We start from the raw sequence: 18489 nt of genomic DNA, 5'->3' as shown, positions 1-18489 counted from the left end.
GACCTGTTCAGGTGCCACGTTCCTCATTCCGTGAACAGTCGTTCCAACTCCCATTAAGTACCAAGCACCGAGGCTGAAGGCGAAGCCAACCTCTCTGCTTTACTCGGGAGCCCCGGGTGCGCGGCCGCGCGGGCCACGCTACTCCAACCACGTGGGGAAGGCGGGGTGTGCGGCCAGAGCCTCCGCGGGGCAGAGGTCCGCGTGTTAGGGCCTCTCCAGAGAAAGGCAGTCCAAGGAAACCAGGCCCTCAACTCGAGTCAGCTGCAGTTCTCAAACTTAGACACTTTTCCTCCCCGAGGAAACTGTTTTCCCAGGCAGGAGGGTGACACCCTGAGTTCTCTGTTCAAGGTCACACAATTAGTAATGGAAAAACAGGAGTTAGGACATGTGCCTCTCCGGTTCCTTTAAACAGTTTGCATTCCCAACTCCATAGTATTTAGGGTGATGGAGAATAGGATAACTATAGAAAAAAGCTGGCTCCTCCAGAAACCTAACATTTGTGAGAACTGAATCCCAGCCACAGACTGAAGAAAAATTTTATCAGGACGGACTGCTTTTTTCGAAAGCAAAAGAAAGATGATACAAAAAGAAAAAGGGAGGCTGACCTTAAAGGTCATGGTCATAGTATTAGGCAACGATGCTTTTATTAGGCAACGGAAGGGCACAATTTTTAAAAGGGAAAATAGCAAGGGGCTACAAGAAAGAACTAGTTTTATAGGGTTTAGCTGAGCTGGGTCATCACTGGTGGGCTCCTTTAGGGTGGGGCAGGAAGGCTGTAGGGGAACAGTTGTAGATAAAGGAAGTTCCCTGGGGGCCATCGTTCTCCTTTCTCTCTGGTGTCTGTTTTCCATATCCTTCAATCTTATAGAAGATTATATTGCCTAGTGGTGTTGTAGCTGTCTTAGTTTGTGTGCAGTTCACCCGGATGCTCACAACAAAATGGCCCAAGAACATATTTCTCAGGACTTATTCCTGTCAGGAAGCCATCTGTTCATTTTTAAAAAAGCATTGAGTGCCAGATGTGTACACCTTGATAGACCCAGTGAGTATGTTGAAGACCTAACAGTCTTCCTGATCCCGGTTCTGGGATTCCTTGGCCACTCTGGGCCCATGTCAGAGGGATAGGATAAACTACAGTGTACGCTCTCTCAGACCTGCCTACATACCCACCTTCTTCACACTTCCAAGTTGTCAACAAAATCTTTGTAAAACCAGAACTTCTGAAAGAATGTCTTTGGCTCATTATCAGACATGGGTACTTGGGTGGAAGGGAGCTGTCATTCTTCTTTCCACCAGCTCTTAAGCATATCTCCAAATGGAAGGAATGTTTTCTCTGGAAGCCTTGGGCCTTGCTGCTGTTGGAGGAGAAAAAAGGAAGGCGGAGGGTCATTCTGTTGCCTGAATTCCACTCGCCATCCTCACCTCCCAGAATAGGGCTGGAATATTTCCAAGGTAGATGGGAATCACTGCCCTGTTACTTTGGCTAATTCAGAATAGAGCTGAGTGGTGGGGTTGGAGAATAAGAGGGTCACCTTTTCTATGGCTAGTTACTGAGAAGAGGCCTGAATGAAGCAGGCAAGGATTTTCTCAGTGGCAGGACCTGCACCTCCTGGAAGGGCCCCAAATCAGGCTCCTCAGGCTGAAATAAGCCTTTGCACTACCACCACCCAGAGTAAGGAGTGGATAATTTACTTCTGATTTCCAGATAGTCTAGGGATGTCACAGAAACCTGGAAATGGCATCTCTCAGCTTCCTAAGGGAGTTAGATCCAGCAGAAGGCACCTCTTCTGGATGCAGCTCCCTCTTTCTGTCTTCCCACACACCAGGTCCTGTCCCCTTTTGAACACTGTTCCATTTCCTAGACCAGGGTTCTAAGGTAAATGCTGTGCACATAGACCAAACCCCAGGGCCAGCATCCTACCCCCTACTCCCCTGTCCACCATACTTCCCACTGAACCACACAGTCAGGTATGTTGCCACTGCTCAGTGAGCAGTTACAGGTCAGCTGGGCCCTCTAAGATCCGGTGGGGGCTGCTTCAGGGAAAGTGACAGACCTCTCGTGTCTTCAAACCTACGTGCTTCTGCTGGATGACTCTGGGACAGGCCCATAAGGGAACCCCAGGTCAGAGGAGGGTAATGGGTAATGACTACCTCAAAGACTACTGGCAGGATGAAAAGGGGTCACATCCACAAATATGTAGCAGTGGGAGAATGTTTTGAGTGGTCACAACCAGTTCTACATGAGCATTACAGACATCCACTTCCCAAAAGAGCAGGTGGATTTCTTTGGAGTGGGTGGCCAGTTGCTAGAGCCTTGGAAAAGGCTCCTGTGTGGTTTTGGTGGCATGAAGTCAGGTGGACACAACCTTCCAATCAGAGCACTCCAGAGAACTTGAGGTGGGCTACCTTTGGTAAGATGTTACAGGATTTGGAAAGGTCATATAGACAAGTGCTATCCAATAGAAATGAAAAATAAGTTGTATTTGTAATTTAAATTTTTTTAAAAATAGGTGAAATTTTAATAGTATACTTTATTTAACATATATAAAATATAAAAATATTTTCCACGTGATCAACATTAAGCATTATTAATGAGATATTTTGTAGTATTTTTTCTTACTGTCTTTGAAATGAGGAGTTCATCTAACCCATTCAGCCCATCCCCCTTTGGACTCAGTTTCAAGTGCTCAGGGGCCACGTGTAGCTCTTGGCTGCTGGAATAGATGGTACAGTTCTCAAGAGTTCCCTCAGTTTCACTTCTTGCATCTTCTCTGGCAGTGTGACTGGCAGGTCTACGTCAAGCAAAATCTTACATATGGAGTCTGGCCTCACTGTAATAAGTCACTAAACTACTACTGGAAGGGTTTGGAGAGGGGATCCCCGAGACCTGGTTTGCGCCAGTCACTGGCCACTCTGGCCACAGCACACAAGGAGTTTTGCGAACTTTGTAATGGATAGAGATGGCAAGATGATCATTTGCTTCTTGTCAATTGTAACTTTCTGGGTCTCTGTTCCCACCCAAGAAGTGCTGGTGTTGCAAAACAGAGTACCAGGAAAGAGGATTCTTTTTGTTCTGACTGAAGGACATGGCTCAGAGGAAAAGAATTGTTAATTAATGTCCTAATTGCTGATTAATTCTTCTTTTTTTTTTTTTTTTTTGGCAGGGGGTGCCAGGGATTGAACTCAGGGGCATTTGACCACTGAGCCATATCCCCAGCCCTATTTTGTATTTTATTTAGAGACATGGTCTTACTGAGTTGCTTAGCACCTCACTTTTGCTGAGGCTGGCTTTGAACTTGCTGTCCTCCTGTCTCAGTCTCCCAAGCTGCCGGGATTATAGGCATGCGCCACCACGACGGGCCTAAATGGAGGATTAATTCTAATGCCCTTGAAATGTAATTTCTGATCAATTAGTTAGGGCACGAAATACCTATTAAGACAAAAATAAATAAATGATATATGAAACTTAGAAGTTTATCTTAAATCTACCATGAATGTTAATTTTTCTATTAGCTTATTTTACTTCTTAGTACCTATTTTTATTAGTTATATGTGGAGAATTTATAAGTATTAAATGCATGAAACACTGAAATATTGTCAGTATTCAACAGTTAGGAATTCACAGACCACAGTCACCCCCTTGCCTTTTCCCAAGCTTCCCTGTACTTCATCTTTTTTCCAAAGTAAAAGAATTTAGCAGCATAGCAACTTTAAAACTTACGCGTACCCAGGGGGTCATAGTGAGAGTGGTCTACTGCTTGTTCTTTTTGGACACAATGGTACTTTATATTTTTCTTCCAGGTTTCTGCCCCATGCACAGGTCCCTTTGTTTCTGTGATGAGCACCACAATGGGGTGAGGTTTGGAAGAGAGACCTGAAGGCCCACTCTGGTACCGGAGCACCAAACCTGCACTCTACAGTGGAACCTCTCATATCCCATGTCAGTGACAAGAGGAAACGGTATTTTTGTTTAGCCACTGTTTAGGTGTGTGTTTGTGTTGGTGCATTTGTCTTTTGTTGGACATGTGTCCTGGAAGCAGTGGCCTCAGAGAGTGTGGGCTCCAAAACTATGGGCTGGGAGTGCCATGCCTCCTGGAGACCCCCAGGGAGGCAGGCCACTCACCAGGCCATGGGCATTGCCCTTTTGGCATTTGGGTCTAGCCACTGGGTCTCTAGGAATTTCACTCCCATGCAGGCAAGCATTCTTTTGAACTGATGTTCAGTGAATCAGCAGCCTGGTTGACTGGGTGAAACCTGGGTGACTAGTTGGTAAAACCTGAGTGACTGAGTTAAACCTGGGTGACTGGGTTGAAAGGTTCCCTGGAGGATCCTTTCATTCTGCTCATTGGTCTGCAGTGGTGCTCAAACCCTGCTTTTAGATTTTGTTTGAAAATCGTTATTTTTTTTTACTAAGATGGCTTGGATTTCTTGAACAAAACCAAAACAAAAATAAAACATGGAGTGGTGTCACAGATGAAACAGGAATGGAAATTGGTCACTGAGTGGTTCAAGATTCATTCTTCCTAGTTTTTTATATTTGAAAATATCCATTAAAAATATCTTCCCTAGGCCAGGTGCGGTGGTACACGCCTGTAATTATAGCAGCTTGGGAGGCTGAGGCAGGAGGATCACAGGTTCAAAGCCAGCCTCAGCAATTTAGCAGGCCCTAAGCAACTTAGAGATATGCTGTCTCAAAAAATAAAAAAGGTTGGGGGATGTGGCTCAGTAGTTAAGCACCCTGGGCTCAGTTCCTGGTACCAAAAAAAAAAAAAAAAAAGCTAAACTAAGGGTTATACATAATCTTCAATGTCCCCACTCATTGGGCTGGTGATAGACTCATGGACCAGATCAGGAGGTGAAGCCACATTTACATTCTTAGCTGGAGGGTTTGTGAAGTTGTGTGCATTTAAAAAAAAAAACGGCTGATCCTGCTTAGAGAGATGCCAGAGAACCTGTTAGGAATACTGTTGGAGATTTCTCACTCTGCATGTTCTCAGATCCCTAGGGTTGCAGCAGTAAGGGAAGTGTGCAGAGTGTTGACAAACTTGTATAGCTGAGAATTAGAAAGAGGTCCCGTTCTTTCCCCCAGCCTTGCCTGAAAATGTGGAATGCACTTCTTGGATAACACCACTAACTTGTAATAACTGTTTTGTGAATTTTCCATTCTTCCTTTTTGCCTCTCTCCTGGATCCTGACTTGCTTTCTCAACTGGGCATGTACTAAGTAGTTGTTTATAGGTGATGTCCAAAGCTAAGGAACAATTTTGGGGGGTTTCTCAGATACCTTCGCTTGCCCAGGTTGAGCCCCTTCCATAACATCAGATGTGTGCCCTTTGCTAGGCTATTGCTGCTTCTGTGGCATGCCCTTGTGCTTTAGTATGTGGCCTCTTTGTACTTCCAGGCTTGGGTGGTTCACTGTCCATGCTCAGGAAGTGGTGGCGGAGGACTCCTTGGTATGGTCTGGCCTGGGTTCTCAATACTCCACCCCTCCTTGTCATTGCCTAATGCTTCCCTAGGCCGGACACCCGGCCTGCCAGTGAACAGGCCAGGTATTCCCATTTCTTCCCTCTCCAGAAGTGTTGAGGGTGCCGGGTTTCTGCACTGAACTAAACTCCCCTTTGAATCCACACCTTTCTGCTCTCCAGGACAGATGTGATCCATCCCTCCTCCCTTCCAGGTAGTACAAGAACACTCCCTTCATATTGATGGGATCCCCAGGATAAGACAACCTGTCACAGGAAGCGTTCACGTTAACCTCTCCCTTCCGACAGCGGGGTTTGGCAGCTCTGCTGGACTCACATGACTTTCTCCCCGCAGAGTTTAGCAGCAGGGTGAAGCTGGCCTCAACTTGCCCGTGGAATAGAAGCAGCGCCTACAGGTGACAGAAAGACCTCTAGAAGACACAGTTTTGAGGCCTCCCCCTCTTCCCTCTTAGGAAAACCAAAACTTACCTTTGGAGCAAGGAGCACATTTCCCTGCAGGCCGCCCCTCACCATGTTGGCGGCTTCAGGCAATGTGGCAGTGGGCAGACCCTACGCATGCAGCGAGTGTGGAAAGAGCTTCCGCTACAGCACAGTGCTGCTGCGGCATGAGCGTGCCCATGGTGGTGATACCTGTTTCCGCTGCCTGGAGTGTGGCGAGCGCTGCGCACAGGCTGCCGACCTGCGTGCTCATAGGCGGACCCACGCAGGCCAGACGCTCTACATTTGCAGCGAGTGTGGCCAGAGCTTCCGCCATAGCGGCCGACTCGACCTGCACTTGGGTGCCCACCGTAGGCGCAGCCGCGCCTACCCATGCCGCCTGTGCGGTGGCCGCTTCCCTCACCTACCTGCGCTGTTGCTGCATCGCAGCCGCAGACACCCGCCCGAACAGCCTTGCCGCTGCCCACTGTGTGCACGTGCTTTCCGGCAGAGCGCGCTGCGTTTCCACCAGGCGCGGGCGCACCCAGCAGGCAACCCGGCTGTCCCCACCCCTGGCTCGCCCCACCGCTGTACACAGTGCCCTCGGGCCTTCCGCAGCAGTGCAGGGCTTCGCAGTCATGCACGCGTCCACACTGTTCCCAGCCCTGGAGCCCACATGCCCCCACAACCCCGTCCTACAGACGTGCACCAGTGCACTGTATGTGGCAAGACTTTCGGCAAGAGTTCCACACTAACGCGCCACCTCCAGACGCACTCAGGTGAGAAGCCTTTCAAGTGCCCAGAGTGTGGCAAAGGCTTCCTGGAGAGTGCCACGTTAGTGCGCCACCAGCGTACACACACGGGCGAGAAGCCCTATGCTTGCAGTGACTGTGGACGCTGCTTCAGCGAGAGTTCCACGCTCCTACGCCACCGGCGCAGCCACCGTGGCGAGCGGCCACACGCGTGCACCACTTGTGGTAAAGGCTTTGGGCAGCGATATGACCTGGTGGTACATCAGCGCATCCACACCGGGGAGAGGCCCTTCCCATGTCCCGAGTGTGGCCGCGGCTTCAGCGATCGTTCAGACCTCACCAAACACCGCCGTACGCACACTGGGGAAAAGCCATATGGCTGCGAGCTGTGTGGCAAGCGATTCACGTGCGTGTCCAACCTCAACGTGCACCTGCGCAATCACGCAGGCCATAAGCCACACACGTGCCCTGAGTGTGGCAAGGCTTTCAGCGTCGCCTCCAAGCTTGCACTGCACCGAAAGACACACCTGGGCGAGCGGCCAGCGAAATGTGCTGAGTGTGGCAAATGCTTTAGCCACAGCCGGTCACTGTCACAGCATCAGCGGGCCCATACACGTGCCCGTGCTGCTGTCCGTGAGGCTGCAGGAGGCACGGACCTGGTCCTTATGGGGCCAACTGGACAGGGAAAGCCAGGGGTCTTATGTCCACGATGAGGGTGACTTGCTGGGAGGCTTCTTGAAGGGGCCTGGGCTAGCACCCCTACAGTGCCAAGGGACAAAAGAGGACTCACAGGTTTGGCCTTTTGCACTTCTGTTGGTGCCCTTTGTTTACCAGGATTGCCTTACCTCTGCACTGACTTCCCCAGAGGCTCTTTCCCCATCCTCAGTCCTTGAATCTCCCAACCTCTCCAGGTATGGGGGAGGGCATCAGGACAGCCCTCTCGCAGTGTGCAAGGGGTCCCAGAGCTGTGTCCTGTTGCTGGCCTGTGTTCTGGTATTTTTCCTGTTTTCCCTCCTGTGTGCTGTCTTCTCCCCTCTCCTTACGCCAGTGTGCATTTCCTCGGCCTCTTTCCCCAATACATTTGCTGCTGTGCCTCTCTAGGTACTAAAGTCACAGATTTGGCTAGTTGCATCTTGCCAGCTCTGTGGTCTTCTTGCCAGTTAGTTGTACCTGTTAAACTGCTTTCTCCCTCTGCTTGAAAGATGGAGATGGGAGCCCAATTCATTGAACAGCATCTCCATGCCAGGAGCTGCTTGCTCCCTGGGAATGGTAGCCCACCCAGATGAGACCAGGCAGGACCCTCAGCATGACTATCTTCTGTCCCCAGAGCAAATTCGGGTTCCTATTAGGACAATGTTTTCCGGCCAGGTGAGGGACATTTTGCCCTGGCATGTGGGATAAGACCATGTGGGTTCACAAAGCCAAGTACTGCCAAGTGGAGTATCAGAATATTATTTCCAAATCAAACTTGGAACCATGGGGTAACAGGTTCACAGGTGGAAGCAGGACGGAGACTCCTGGAATTGTGACTTTTTGCTTGGTGAAATAAAAGAGTTGTTTGGGTTTTGGATGCCAAGAATCTCTTTGTCAAATCTGAGGTTGCTGTCTTCACAGACTTTGGGAGTATCCAAGAGCCAGGTCCTTCTATAGTTCCAAGGTCTCACCCCTTTCCAAGGACCTAGATGACGTGCCTCATCCTGGTCTAGCTTAGCCCACCACTCTGTGGGGACCCTCTCTCCATACTGTTACAGCCTCTCTCTTCAAGGATGAGAGTAGGTTTATACTCCCCAGGAAAGACTACCAAAGTGCCTAGTGAATCTGGAAATCAGGGTGAGGGCAGGTGAGAGCCTGCAGAGAGAGAGAGGGGCCTGTACCTGTCCTGCATGCTGGCACACTCTCACATCCAGCTCTCAAAGAAATCCAGCATTCCTACATCTCAGGTACTAAAACGTGCTCTGCCCAAAGTGCTCATGTAAAATACTTCCTTCAGGAAGACTAAAGTAGCCTGGCTCTTCAGGGCCCGTGCCTCCACCTGCACTCCCTGTGGCCTAGTTTCTGGGACCAGATATCTGCAGTTATCCTCCGGGCTTTTAGTCCTGTGCAGTCCCTGGGGACTGGCTCCCTGAAGCCAGCTGAGGGGGAAAGGTCACTGCTGAGGGAGCACCAGAGCCTTCAGCGGACCCCAGAGGTTCGGGAGCAGAGCCGCTGCAACAGGGCTCCAGCGGGCCGGGTGGTTCCTGTGGGGCTGAGCGCAGAGCTGGGTGACTTTTGCTGCAGTGAGCAGCCACGCTGTCTGGCCTCTCAAAGCGCTTGCCGCAGAACTCGCAGGGGAAGCGCCAAGCTGCCGCTGTCTCTGCATGCTTGCGCCGGTGCCAGTTCAGGGAGGCCTTCTGGCGACAGGTGAACCCACAGATCTCACACCTGCAGCCAGGGACAGAGGAGGGAAGGGGTAAGCCTTGACTTCAGTCTGCCTTGACTCCCCCAGGGCTTCCTGCTGGGCCACGCCTGGGACCCTCAGCACTCAGGCACTCACTGCAGGGGCTTCTCTCCGGTGTGGATGCGTCTGTGAATGACGAGGTTGCTGCTGGTGCGGAAAGACCGGGCGCAGAACTCACAGATATAGTCCCGAGTGTCTGTGGGCACACGAGGCACACTCCAGTGTCTGTCCCCAAGCCCACGGCCCCTCCGTGGCCCACCCTGCCCATTATCCCCCACAGAATGCAGCAGTCCTAGGGGTCAGTCCTGGTTTTGTTCTAAGGAGGTGCCCAAATCATGGAGCCTGTCTGGACTTCCTTTACATGGAGAGGTGGGACGACTGAGTGGGGAGGGGCACAGAATGGAACATCCAGCTGGAAGGCTCCATCACTGTCACACCCCTCTCCACCCAAACCCTGATCTCCCTGTGGAGTTGCAGCGACCTCATCATGGGCCCTGGAGCTGGTCTTTGCCAGAGGAATGGAGAGTTGTGTCCCTGTGGACAGGAACACCAGGCAGTAGCCACAGGATACCTGGAGTCAGGGGCAGGAAGCAGGACTATAGTCCAAGCCCCAAGGATACTTTCTGGCATCTGGAATCATCTCCCCATGCAGGCCTGCAGACCACAGGTCCAGCCCTGCTCAGGGCCCTGCGGAACACCTAGACTGCTGGCAATGACTGTCCTCTCCTTCCAGTCTGCTCCCTGCTAGTTCCAGCCACACCTGCTTGTTGCCCATGGTTACTGCATCTCCAGCAGCTCACAGGGACTGCTGTGGTTCTCCCACAGCCTCAGGCCTGCAGGGAAAGCGCTGGGCCTGCTTCTCCTGGTACCCACAGACCTCTTCCCTCTATCCTCTATAGACCTGCAGACTCCTCCCTTGTCACTTCCATCCATCCACACAGCTCTGACTCCAGGCCCTCTTTCCAGAGTCACTGTCCTCACCACCTGTCTTCCTCAGGTCACACTCCAGCACTGTGCAGCCTCAGAACTCACAACTTCAAGCATCCTGGCTACAGCCAGGGCCTCCTACCATGTGCTGCTATGATAATCTCCTGACATCCAGGCCTCTGGTCCATTGGCCCCACTACCTTGTCAACGTCCCTCTCCCCTCAGCTCTGTTTTCATGGCCATCTTAGGTGTCCTTCACTGATACCACCAATCTGCCCACTCCTCACTCCCACCCAACACAGGACAGACAAACTGGACCTACTCTAGGCCTGTACATGTGTAGGGGCATTGTCCTTCCTGTAGCCTCTTCATCTACAGCTGCAGCTTCAGGGGCTCACCATCCATCTGCAGTCTCCTGGCCTGTCCACTCTCCCACTCTCTAGAATCCAGAGGACACTCTGCCCATCTACTCGCCTCCAACACCTGGGCTCTCCATACTTGCTCAGCACTGCTCCTGTTTTCCAAGCCACCAAGAAGGAAGAAACCAGCAGAGTGGACCCCACCCTCTGCCCACCGGGCCATCAGCTGACCTGCATGCCAACCCTTGGCCACAGCCCTCAAGGCCCGTCTCACTCAAGGGCCCACTGGCAGGTGTCAACAAGGCCTGCTCTGTGGGCTTACTCCCACCTCTGCCCTGAGCCCACAGGCCCATAGGTCTAGATCCTCTCCCCATGTTTGCAGCAAACCCCAAGCTCTCCAGATGATTGCGCTGCTCCCACAGCTGCCTCAACCCATGGCCTGACGCCCAGCTCAACCCCTCCTGCCAGAACACTTTCCTGCGGTCAAGGACAGCTTCCCACAGCCACAGCTGGGAACCCTCCTCCCTGGAGCACTCGCTGTCCCCCAACCCTCAGATCCTACCTTTGCTTTCCCCTGCGCCCACCTGGCAGGCCCAGGACAGGTGTGCCACACTCAGGCCCACTCTCCCCACGTCTCTGTGGGACCCTCCTCCACCTCTTCCAAGGCCACCCATAAGACAGGGTTCCAGGTGCACCATGCTCAGGACCCCTCTCCCACCTCTCTGTGGGGACCCTCCTTGGGGGCTCCCAACACTCAAGACAGATTGGCCTGATGTGTCTGCTGTGACTTCGCATCTCCTGGGCTGTACTTTCCTTCACAGGACACTTCTCCCTTAAAGTGGGGAAACCTTCTGCCTGTTGCTCTTCTGGTGTCCTCCGAGCCACCCCTGACTCCTGCTGCCTGTCCCGCACGAGGCGGTTTCATCCTGCCCCAGCAGCCTTCTGGCCATCACGCATACACCAGCCTCAAGCCACTGCTCACCAACTGCCACGGCTGGTCCAGGCCACCATCACCATCTGCCCATCTCCATAGTTGCCTGGCAGCTAAGCACCATGCTCTACGCATCCGTGGTCCTCCTACTTTCCACACAGCATTGTGACCTGGCCTTTGTCTCGTCTCACTGGAGGCAGGAGCCACATTGTCCTGCGGTGGTCTCCAAGGCCACCACTCCTGTGAGCTTCCTCCCTAACCTCCTGGCCTCCTCCCTCCCCGAGAGCACCACAGGTGAGACCAAACGCCTCCCCCATGCTTGGTCCTAGGACTGAGGAGGGTCTCCACACTGTCTTCACTCAGGGCTCGCTCAGGCTTCACTTCCTACTGCAGCAAGCCTCCTCGCTGCCCTAGCATCACTTCTTGTCATTCTTCATCACTAAGTGGGTGCTTGTGGGCTGAGGGCTTCCTGCTGTGCACTGCTGTACCCAGCCCCGGGCACAGTCCAAGCAGACCAGGGCTAAATTCACAGGGATGCAGGGCGACCCTAGAGCCACCCTCAGAGGGAAGAGCAGGTTCACAGAGAGAGAGGGTGTCCCCCGGGGGAGGGGAGGCCCCAGAGGGAGAAGGTGAAGGACATGGGGAGAAGGTGAAAGCGTGGGGCAGGTGAAGATGGAGGCCCAGGGGGAGGTGAAGACCACAGGGGAAGGGGAAGGACACAAGGGACAGGAAAGGACACAGAGGGAAGACAAGGGACACTGTGTGTGTGGGGGGGCAGAGACAGACGAAGTGGACCCCAGCACTCACCACTGTGCAGCTTCACGTGCTCCTTCAGGTGCTTCTTAAAGTTGAAGGACTTCCCACAGGCGGGCTCCGGGCAGCAGAAGGACTTCTGGTGAATGTGCTGGTACTTCTTGTGGTGCTGAGGAGGAAGGGGTGGCAGGGGAGGAGGGCCAGGAGGATGACTGCCTTCCTCAGGGAGACGGACCGAGCTGAGGGGCAGGCAGGCACCTCTGCCACCTCCCGCACCACAGCCCTGTCACGGCCTGGTCACGCCACCTATCCTCGCCTGCACCAGGAGCAGCGCCACATCCATCCCACACTGACCACTCTGCTGTGCCCCACCCACCCTATCCTGACATGGACTCCCACTTGGTCATCTCTTCAGCGCGATGCCCCACAGTGGCCCTGTGACACTCCTGCCCACCTACCACGGACTCACTGTTGGAGGGGAGAGTGGTCTAGGTGAATGTGGCTGTCCTCTTCCATGTCAGTACTAATGGACAACACACCCTCGACCACCTGACAGCTCAGCCACTGATGCACACTAATGTCATATGAATATGTGGTTCCCTTCTAACCTGCTTAGAAACACACACACCACAGCCTCCCAGTGGAGAGTACTGTTAGAGGTAAGGGGTTCTCTCTGACCCTCCCTCTGGCAGTGCTGGGGACCAAACCCAGGACCTGACATATGCCAGGCAAGCGCTTGCCACAGGGCTACACCCCATGCCCAGGAGATGGGCTCTCAGATCTCCATGCCCCCATCATGAGTACTTCCTGTCATCTAAGCTAATTCCCACCCTAGCTGTCCCTTGCACCACCATCCTGTTTAGCCACAGTTCAACCTCTGGAGCAGCCTCGGCCTCCCACACAGCCAGCTCAGGTGTCTGCCCCTGCCAGGGCTCTGCTCAGCTACTGGCACTCAGGCACCCCCATGACTCCCATGTGGCCTCCTGTAGAGACATTCTCTGGTCCCTCCCACTCACACCACAGTCAGGACCCACTCTGCCATGGGCTCTGGCCAACTGTGGGTCCTGGTCCTCTTCCCCACTGTTCCTCAAACTTCCTGGGCAGAGAGGCTGGGGACAGGACCGCTGCCCAGTCCTTCTAGTCATCACTTCTCGGCCTTTTGGCTAAGATTAAGTGCAGTCCTTCTAGTCTACCCATGCAGGCCAGCAGGGGTGTGGAGACAGCCCCAGCACCACCTCGCTCTAGCAGAGAAGCCTTGGCAATGCTGAACCTCTCAGGGAGCCTTGGTTTCCCTAATTGCAAACTGGCAGTAATATCACCACCTACTCCACAGCAAGTCTGTGAGGATCAAGAACTCACATCAAGCACCTAGAACTGCACCAGCACCTACCAGTGACTGACGAACAGGCACTGTGTAGTCCTCTGAGGACCCACAAAGCAAGCAGGAGTGGGCAGGAGCTGTGTGCCCGTGGCTTGGTTTTCCACATCTACTGGTTATCTATCTCATTTAAAGGTTAATGTAGGAAATTGCCTGTTCACAACAACCTTCTTCCTCCTGGCTTCCAATTCCCCCTACACCTAGACTTCTTTTATTTTCCTTCTTTTTCCTTCCACTCCCTCCCTTTATTTCTTTTTTGCAGTGCTGGGGATAAAACCTAAGGGCTTGCATGCCCCTGACCACACCCTGAAGTCCTCCTCAGCCCCAGCACACATGGGGCCCCAACTGGGTCCCTCACATTCAGATACTGCCGGTTGGAGAAGATCCTTCCACAGCCAGGGAAATCACAAGACATCAGCTCTCTTTTGGCAGCTTTCCTAGGAAAGGAAAGGGGGAGCAGAATGACTCCCGCCTGCTCTCCTCCACTCCCCTCCTCTTGACCCTGTCCAGAGCACCATTTCCTCCAAGTCCTACCTAATTCTTTTGGGCCCAATCTGTGCAGTGTCCTTATCCCAGTCCGGTGTCAGGGCAGATGAGGACTGGCTTGTAGGGCTAAGGGCAGCAAAGAGGGAGTGGAGGGTCTTGAGGGAGGGCCAGTCATAGGGTACCCTTGCCCTCTCTGTTGGCTGTCATGTTACCTGGCCAGTGGCTCTGTCTGCTGAGCCACTGAAGGGGTCCCACTGAGCTCCAGCTGTACCCCAGCATCTGATGGCAGAGGGTCTCTGGCACCCTCGGTGTGTGTGGATGAGGGTGGAGTAGCAACAGGAACAGGGAGAGCTGCAGGGGCTGGTGCTGTCTCTCCCTCCTTGGGTGTGGGGGTGACAGGGGAAAGGGGTGGTCTGGTGTCATCTGGCTCACTGCTGAAGGGAGACGAACAGAAGGGCATTACCTTTCTGGGCACTCAGCCAGCCCTGACAACCCTAACCCTAAACTGAAAATCTCAAACTTGGAATAACCCTGTTCCTCCCCAGGGTCTCCATTCATACCTGCCTTCAGCCCACAGTCTCCCCTGGAGCCCATCTTCCAGTTCCTCTGCCTTTGCCAAGGCTCACCTGCCCTCCCCAGCAGCAAGCCCACCCCTCGAGTCTGCACCTTGTGCCTCTTGTGCTCCACCCAGCACCTCCCTCCATCCCAACTTGCTCATCTGGGGAGGAGCTGTAGGTCCATGGGCTGGCATCGCTGAGCATCTCCTCTTCATCCTCCTCACTGTCTTCCTCTTCCTCTCCTGAGGGCACGAAGGCCTCCGGTGGGGGTCCTGCCCCCCTGCAGGCCAAGGAAAGCAAGCCTGAGGTCCTGCTCCCACACACCACCATCTGTGCAGGCCCATCCTGTCCCTCCTCCCTCCCATCCTCACCTGGGCACCCTGGCTTCTTGAGTCCTCTCATGCGCAGACTCCAAACCTGTTGACACAGGCAGGGTCAAAGGAGGGAACACAGGGCTCAAGGAATGAGGACAGATGTGGGGAGGCCCTCTAGGAAGGGGGCAGGGCCAAGAGCCTACTGGAGTGGGAAGATGCATTTTGGTTCAGAAGTTCTATTCACATGGACCAAAAATAAACAAACAAATAAATAAATGAAGCAAGCAAGCAGGCCAGAAGCACACAGTGAGAACCTTCTTTCCAGTACTGTCCCCTAGTCACCTGGCTCTCCCCAAGGCAGCCAGTTTCCTATGTGTCCTTCCAGAGACATTTTATACAATTACATACAGATACATAGATTTTGTTTTATTTATTTATTTACAGTACTGGTGATTGAATCCAGTGGCCCTCAACCACTGAACTATATCCTCAGCCCTTAGCTTCAATTTCTTTTGAGATAAGATCTCACTAAGTTGCCAATGTTGGCCTTGAACTTGGCATCTTCCTGCCTCAGCCTCCCCAGTCACTGGGATTACAGGTGTGCACCACTGTGCCTGCCCTTTTTACCCTTATTTTTTTTATTTTCCACTAATGACAATACACCATATCTAACAATGTATGTGAGGACTATTTCCTTGTTGCCATAAAAGGATTGTTTTTAGAAACAAGGTTCTGAGCCAAACGTGGCAGTGCCCACCAGTAGTACCAACTGCTGGGAAGGGTAAGGCAGGAGGGTTGCAAGTTCAAGGCCAGTTCTGGGAATGTAGCTTAGCCACCATCTGTGGAGGCCTATCCTATCCCAGAGGACCTCTGGATTCAATCCCCACTACTAAAAGAAAAAAAAAGGAAGGAAAGAAGAAAAGAAACAAGATTGTCCCAGAGACCTGAAAGCCTTTTTCCTTCATATTTTCCACAACTCTTTTTTTTTTTTTTTTCTTTCTATGGTACTGGGGATGGCATCTAGGATCTCACCCATTCCACAGCCTCTTTCCCCTGGCCTACCTGCAGGCTCCTGCCCACTCCTGGCCTCGGGGCTCCAGCTCCTTGGGCTAGTCCGTGGAAGAGAGGTCTGCTTGGGCACCTCTGGAGGTGTAGGGCTCAAGGAAGGTTCCCAGGAGAAGGTGTGGCCGGCTGAGCACTCCCACACCAGCCCCCCATCTTGGCCCCCAGGTCCCCGAAGACCAGGCACTAAGCTGCATTCCCGACTGTGGACATGGGACAAGAGCACCAGATACTGCAGACCCTTTGGGGGCAAAGGCTCTGGACCTGGAGGGGTTGGGGGAGCAGTCATGTTGGGCTAGGAGGCCCCTCCTCTCACCCAGAAAACCACATTTAGACAATGCTGTCCCCAGAAGCCCCAGTGCAGTTTTTCATCCTTCAGAGCGCAGACCCGAGGCCCTGAGACATTGCTCCCCTTCCCAGAGGTGCCCAAAAGACTAACTCCCCAACTCCATCCCCTTTCCCACTTCATTCAGGGCTTCCAGCCAACTATCTCTGGGTACCATTGTCTTCTGGGTACCACCAATCCCTTTGCTCCTGTACCCTCTGGCTCCTCCTCTGCCATCCTCTACCTACCTGCACAGAGGACACAGCCAGAAGTGTACCTGCCGAGGGAGAAGCTGCAGGTCAGATCAGAGCCCGGGTGACCATCACCCTCAGCTCTGGGCCACACACTTAAGGGGCCAGGCCTAATGACCCCTCTTCGCTGGGGCCACGGAGGTTGGAATGACCCTGGGAGGCCACAAATCACTCAGGTCATCCTGCTAAAGTGAGAAACCTGAAGGTGGAAAGGAGCAGTTGCTGCACCTGACCCCCGAGGGGACAAGAGGCTTGCTGCCTGAGGCCCGCCCCGACCCCTCCCGACACCCCCACCCCCAGCCCCCGCGTCCCTGACCGGTCCAGCAGGAACTTGGCGAGCTGTGAGTGCAGAGAGAAGCCCAGCCGCTCCTTGAGGAGGCACCATTGCTCCATGTGGCCGCCCAGGCGGATGCGGCACTTGCTGCGGCGCGCGTCCAGCTGCCTCCGCTTCTCCCGCCGCAGGCAGGACGCGTCCGCTGCTGGGGAAGCCATGGGTCCCGGGCCTGGAGGGGAAGGGGATGCTCCTTGCCGGCGGGTCCTGGGGGCAGAGCCCCCTGCTCCACCACCCTCTGGCTCATCTGTCCTCATCGGGGCCTCGGGCAGAACTCAATTATTTCAACAGCAGCAGCCGCCACTGGAGCCGAACCGCCCTGCACAAGAGGGTGTGCGCGCGGGGCGCTGTGGGGGGTGCCGCTGGGTGCAGGTCAGGGCCAGGATGAAAGTCAGGACAATGGCCCGTGCCCTCCGGCCCACTCAGGTGTCAAACGCCAGCTGCGGGAAGGGGCGGGAGACTTGAAGGGGAGACTTCAGCTGAGGCGGGGGCGCGGGCACTTCACCGGCCTTGCTGCTTTCCGGGGGGCAGAGATGGTGTTCTGGCGTGCAACTGGGCGCTCTTCTCGGCCAGGTCGGGGGTGGGCCGCACGGTGCCCCCACCCCGCCTCGGGCCGCCGCACTCGACGCTCACGGAGCGAGGGGCTGGCCAACCCCGCTGGCAGCTCCAGGCGGCCAGGGCCCCGCCGCTGCCCTCCCGCACGGGTCTTACCTGTGCGCCCCCACCCGCCCTCACGACTGCGCCTGCGCCCTGGCCTCGCGCGCAGGCCGGGAGCGAGGCGGGAACACCGGGGCCCACCTCGCGCGCGCCCCGCCGTTTCTCTTTTAAGAAACCGTCCCCTCCGCGTCGGCTTCGCCCGGAACTGCGGCCGGTCCCGGGAGGGGCGGGGGTGCGGGAGGGAGGCCGCGATGCGCCTGCGCACTGGGCGCCTGCGCGCCCCCTGCCGGCAGCGGTGGTGTGTGGTGAGCTGCCTGGGTGGCGAGTGGCTGCTTGGGACCGCCAGAGGCTTAGGGGAACGAGGGATGGCCAGGATCAAGCCCTCCTGTGCACAGACCCTGGCCCTCCGGTCAGGACAGACACGTGGCCTCTCTAGCCTCTTTGCCTTCTTAGCACCCTCGAGCTCCCTTCTCAGTTGCCACCAGCGAGAAAACACGTGCTGCAGAAGATTAGCGCCTCCTCTGGACCACGAGACTCCGCCAGGCACAGCCTCTAACCTCTGGTAGCTTCAGAATTCTTCCAAAGAGTTGCCTAGATGATCTGCAGGCTCATTCTCTCTTCATTCTCCTCAAATGGCTCCGCTGGAGCTGTTCTCTCCAAGCCCTGCAATGGCTCCTCTCAAGATTGTTTGATGGCCATGTAGCTAAATGCAGTGGTCAGTTTGGCCTGCCTCTCGGCCCTAGACGGAAGCGACTATCATGGGTAGATCTCGCTCCTCTTCTTCCCAATGGATGCCTTCACGCTTTCCCAAGCTCTGCGATTTCACCTGATCCCGGGTTTCCTTCCTCCTCCTGTAGCAGTGGTCCACTTTATACTTTGAATATAACCCTTGCTGCTCTGCCACTGCAACTTATTTTTAAAATGAATATATTTCTTTCTCTTCCTCTCCCTGCTGCTCCCTAAAAAATCTTAGAGGAAATCTTTCTAATCTATTTTATTGATTGATTAATTGATTGATTGGTACCGGGAATTGAACTCAGGGGCACTCAACCACTGAGCCACATCCCCAG

General features: G+C 54.1%; 2 protein-coding genes across 8 annotated transcripts; one reads left to right on the top strand and one right to left on the bottom strand.

The window, feature by feature from the left end:
- The first annotated feature begins 3457 nt into the window (after positions 1-3457).
- Positions 3458-8230, top strand: LOC139703812 (zinc finger protein 672-like). 6 transcript variants are annotated; one of them, XM_071607213.1, is made up of 2 exons: positions 3458-3940; positions 5817-8230. In XM_071607213.1, the coding sequence occupies exon 2, from the start codon at positions 5994-5996 to the stop codon at positions 7362-7364; it is 1371 nt and encodes a 456-aa protein (XP_071463314.1). In that variant the 5' UTR covers positions 3458-3940; positions 5817-5993; the 3' UTR covers positions 7365-8230. The 6 variants fall into 6 exon arrangements, with proteins under 6 accessions (XP_071463314.1, XP_071463311.1, XP_071463313.1 ...); XM_071607210.1 differs by having other exon boundaries at positions 5677-8230; XM_071607212.1 differs by having other exon boundaries at positions 3458-3960.
- On the bottom strand, positions 8088-17633 carry LOC139701301 (zinc finger protein 692-like). 2 transcript variants are annotated; one of them, XM_071607206.1, is made up of 12 exons: positions 17561-17633; positions 16748-16934; positions 16429-16457; positions 15856-16119; positions 14851-14896; positions 14637-14759; positions 14135-14356; positions 13971-14048; positions 13795-13873; positions 12113-12227; positions 9185-9284; positions 8088-9072 (listed from the first exon to the last, which is right to left on the bottom strand). In XM_071607206.1, exons 2-12 carry the CDS (start codon positions 16921-16923, stop codon positions 8742-8744), a joined length of 1563 nt encoding a protein of 520 aa, XP_071463307.1. In that variant the 5' UTR covers positions 16924-16934; positions 17561-17633; the 3' UTR covers positions 8088-8741. The 2 variants fall into 2 exon arrangements, with proteins under 2 accessions (XP_071463307.1, XP_071463306.1); XM_071607205.1 differs by lacking the exon at positions 17561-17633 and having other exon boundaries at positions 16748-17488.
- Positions 17634-18489: the final 856 nt, after the last annotated feature.

Source organism: Marmota flaviventris, unplaced genomic scaffold (genome assembly GCF_047511675.1).
Source record: "Marmota flaviventris isolate mMarFla1 unplaced genomic scaffold, mMarFla1.hap1 Scaffold_1299, whole genome shotgun sequence".
Taxonomy (NCBI): domain Eukaryota; kingdom Metazoa; phylum Chordata; class Mammalia; order Rodentia; family Sciuridae; genus Marmota; species Marmota flaviventris.
The sequence above is the reverse complement of the archived record's forward strand: the minus strand, read 5'-3'. Positions and strand labels throughout refer to the sequence as shown.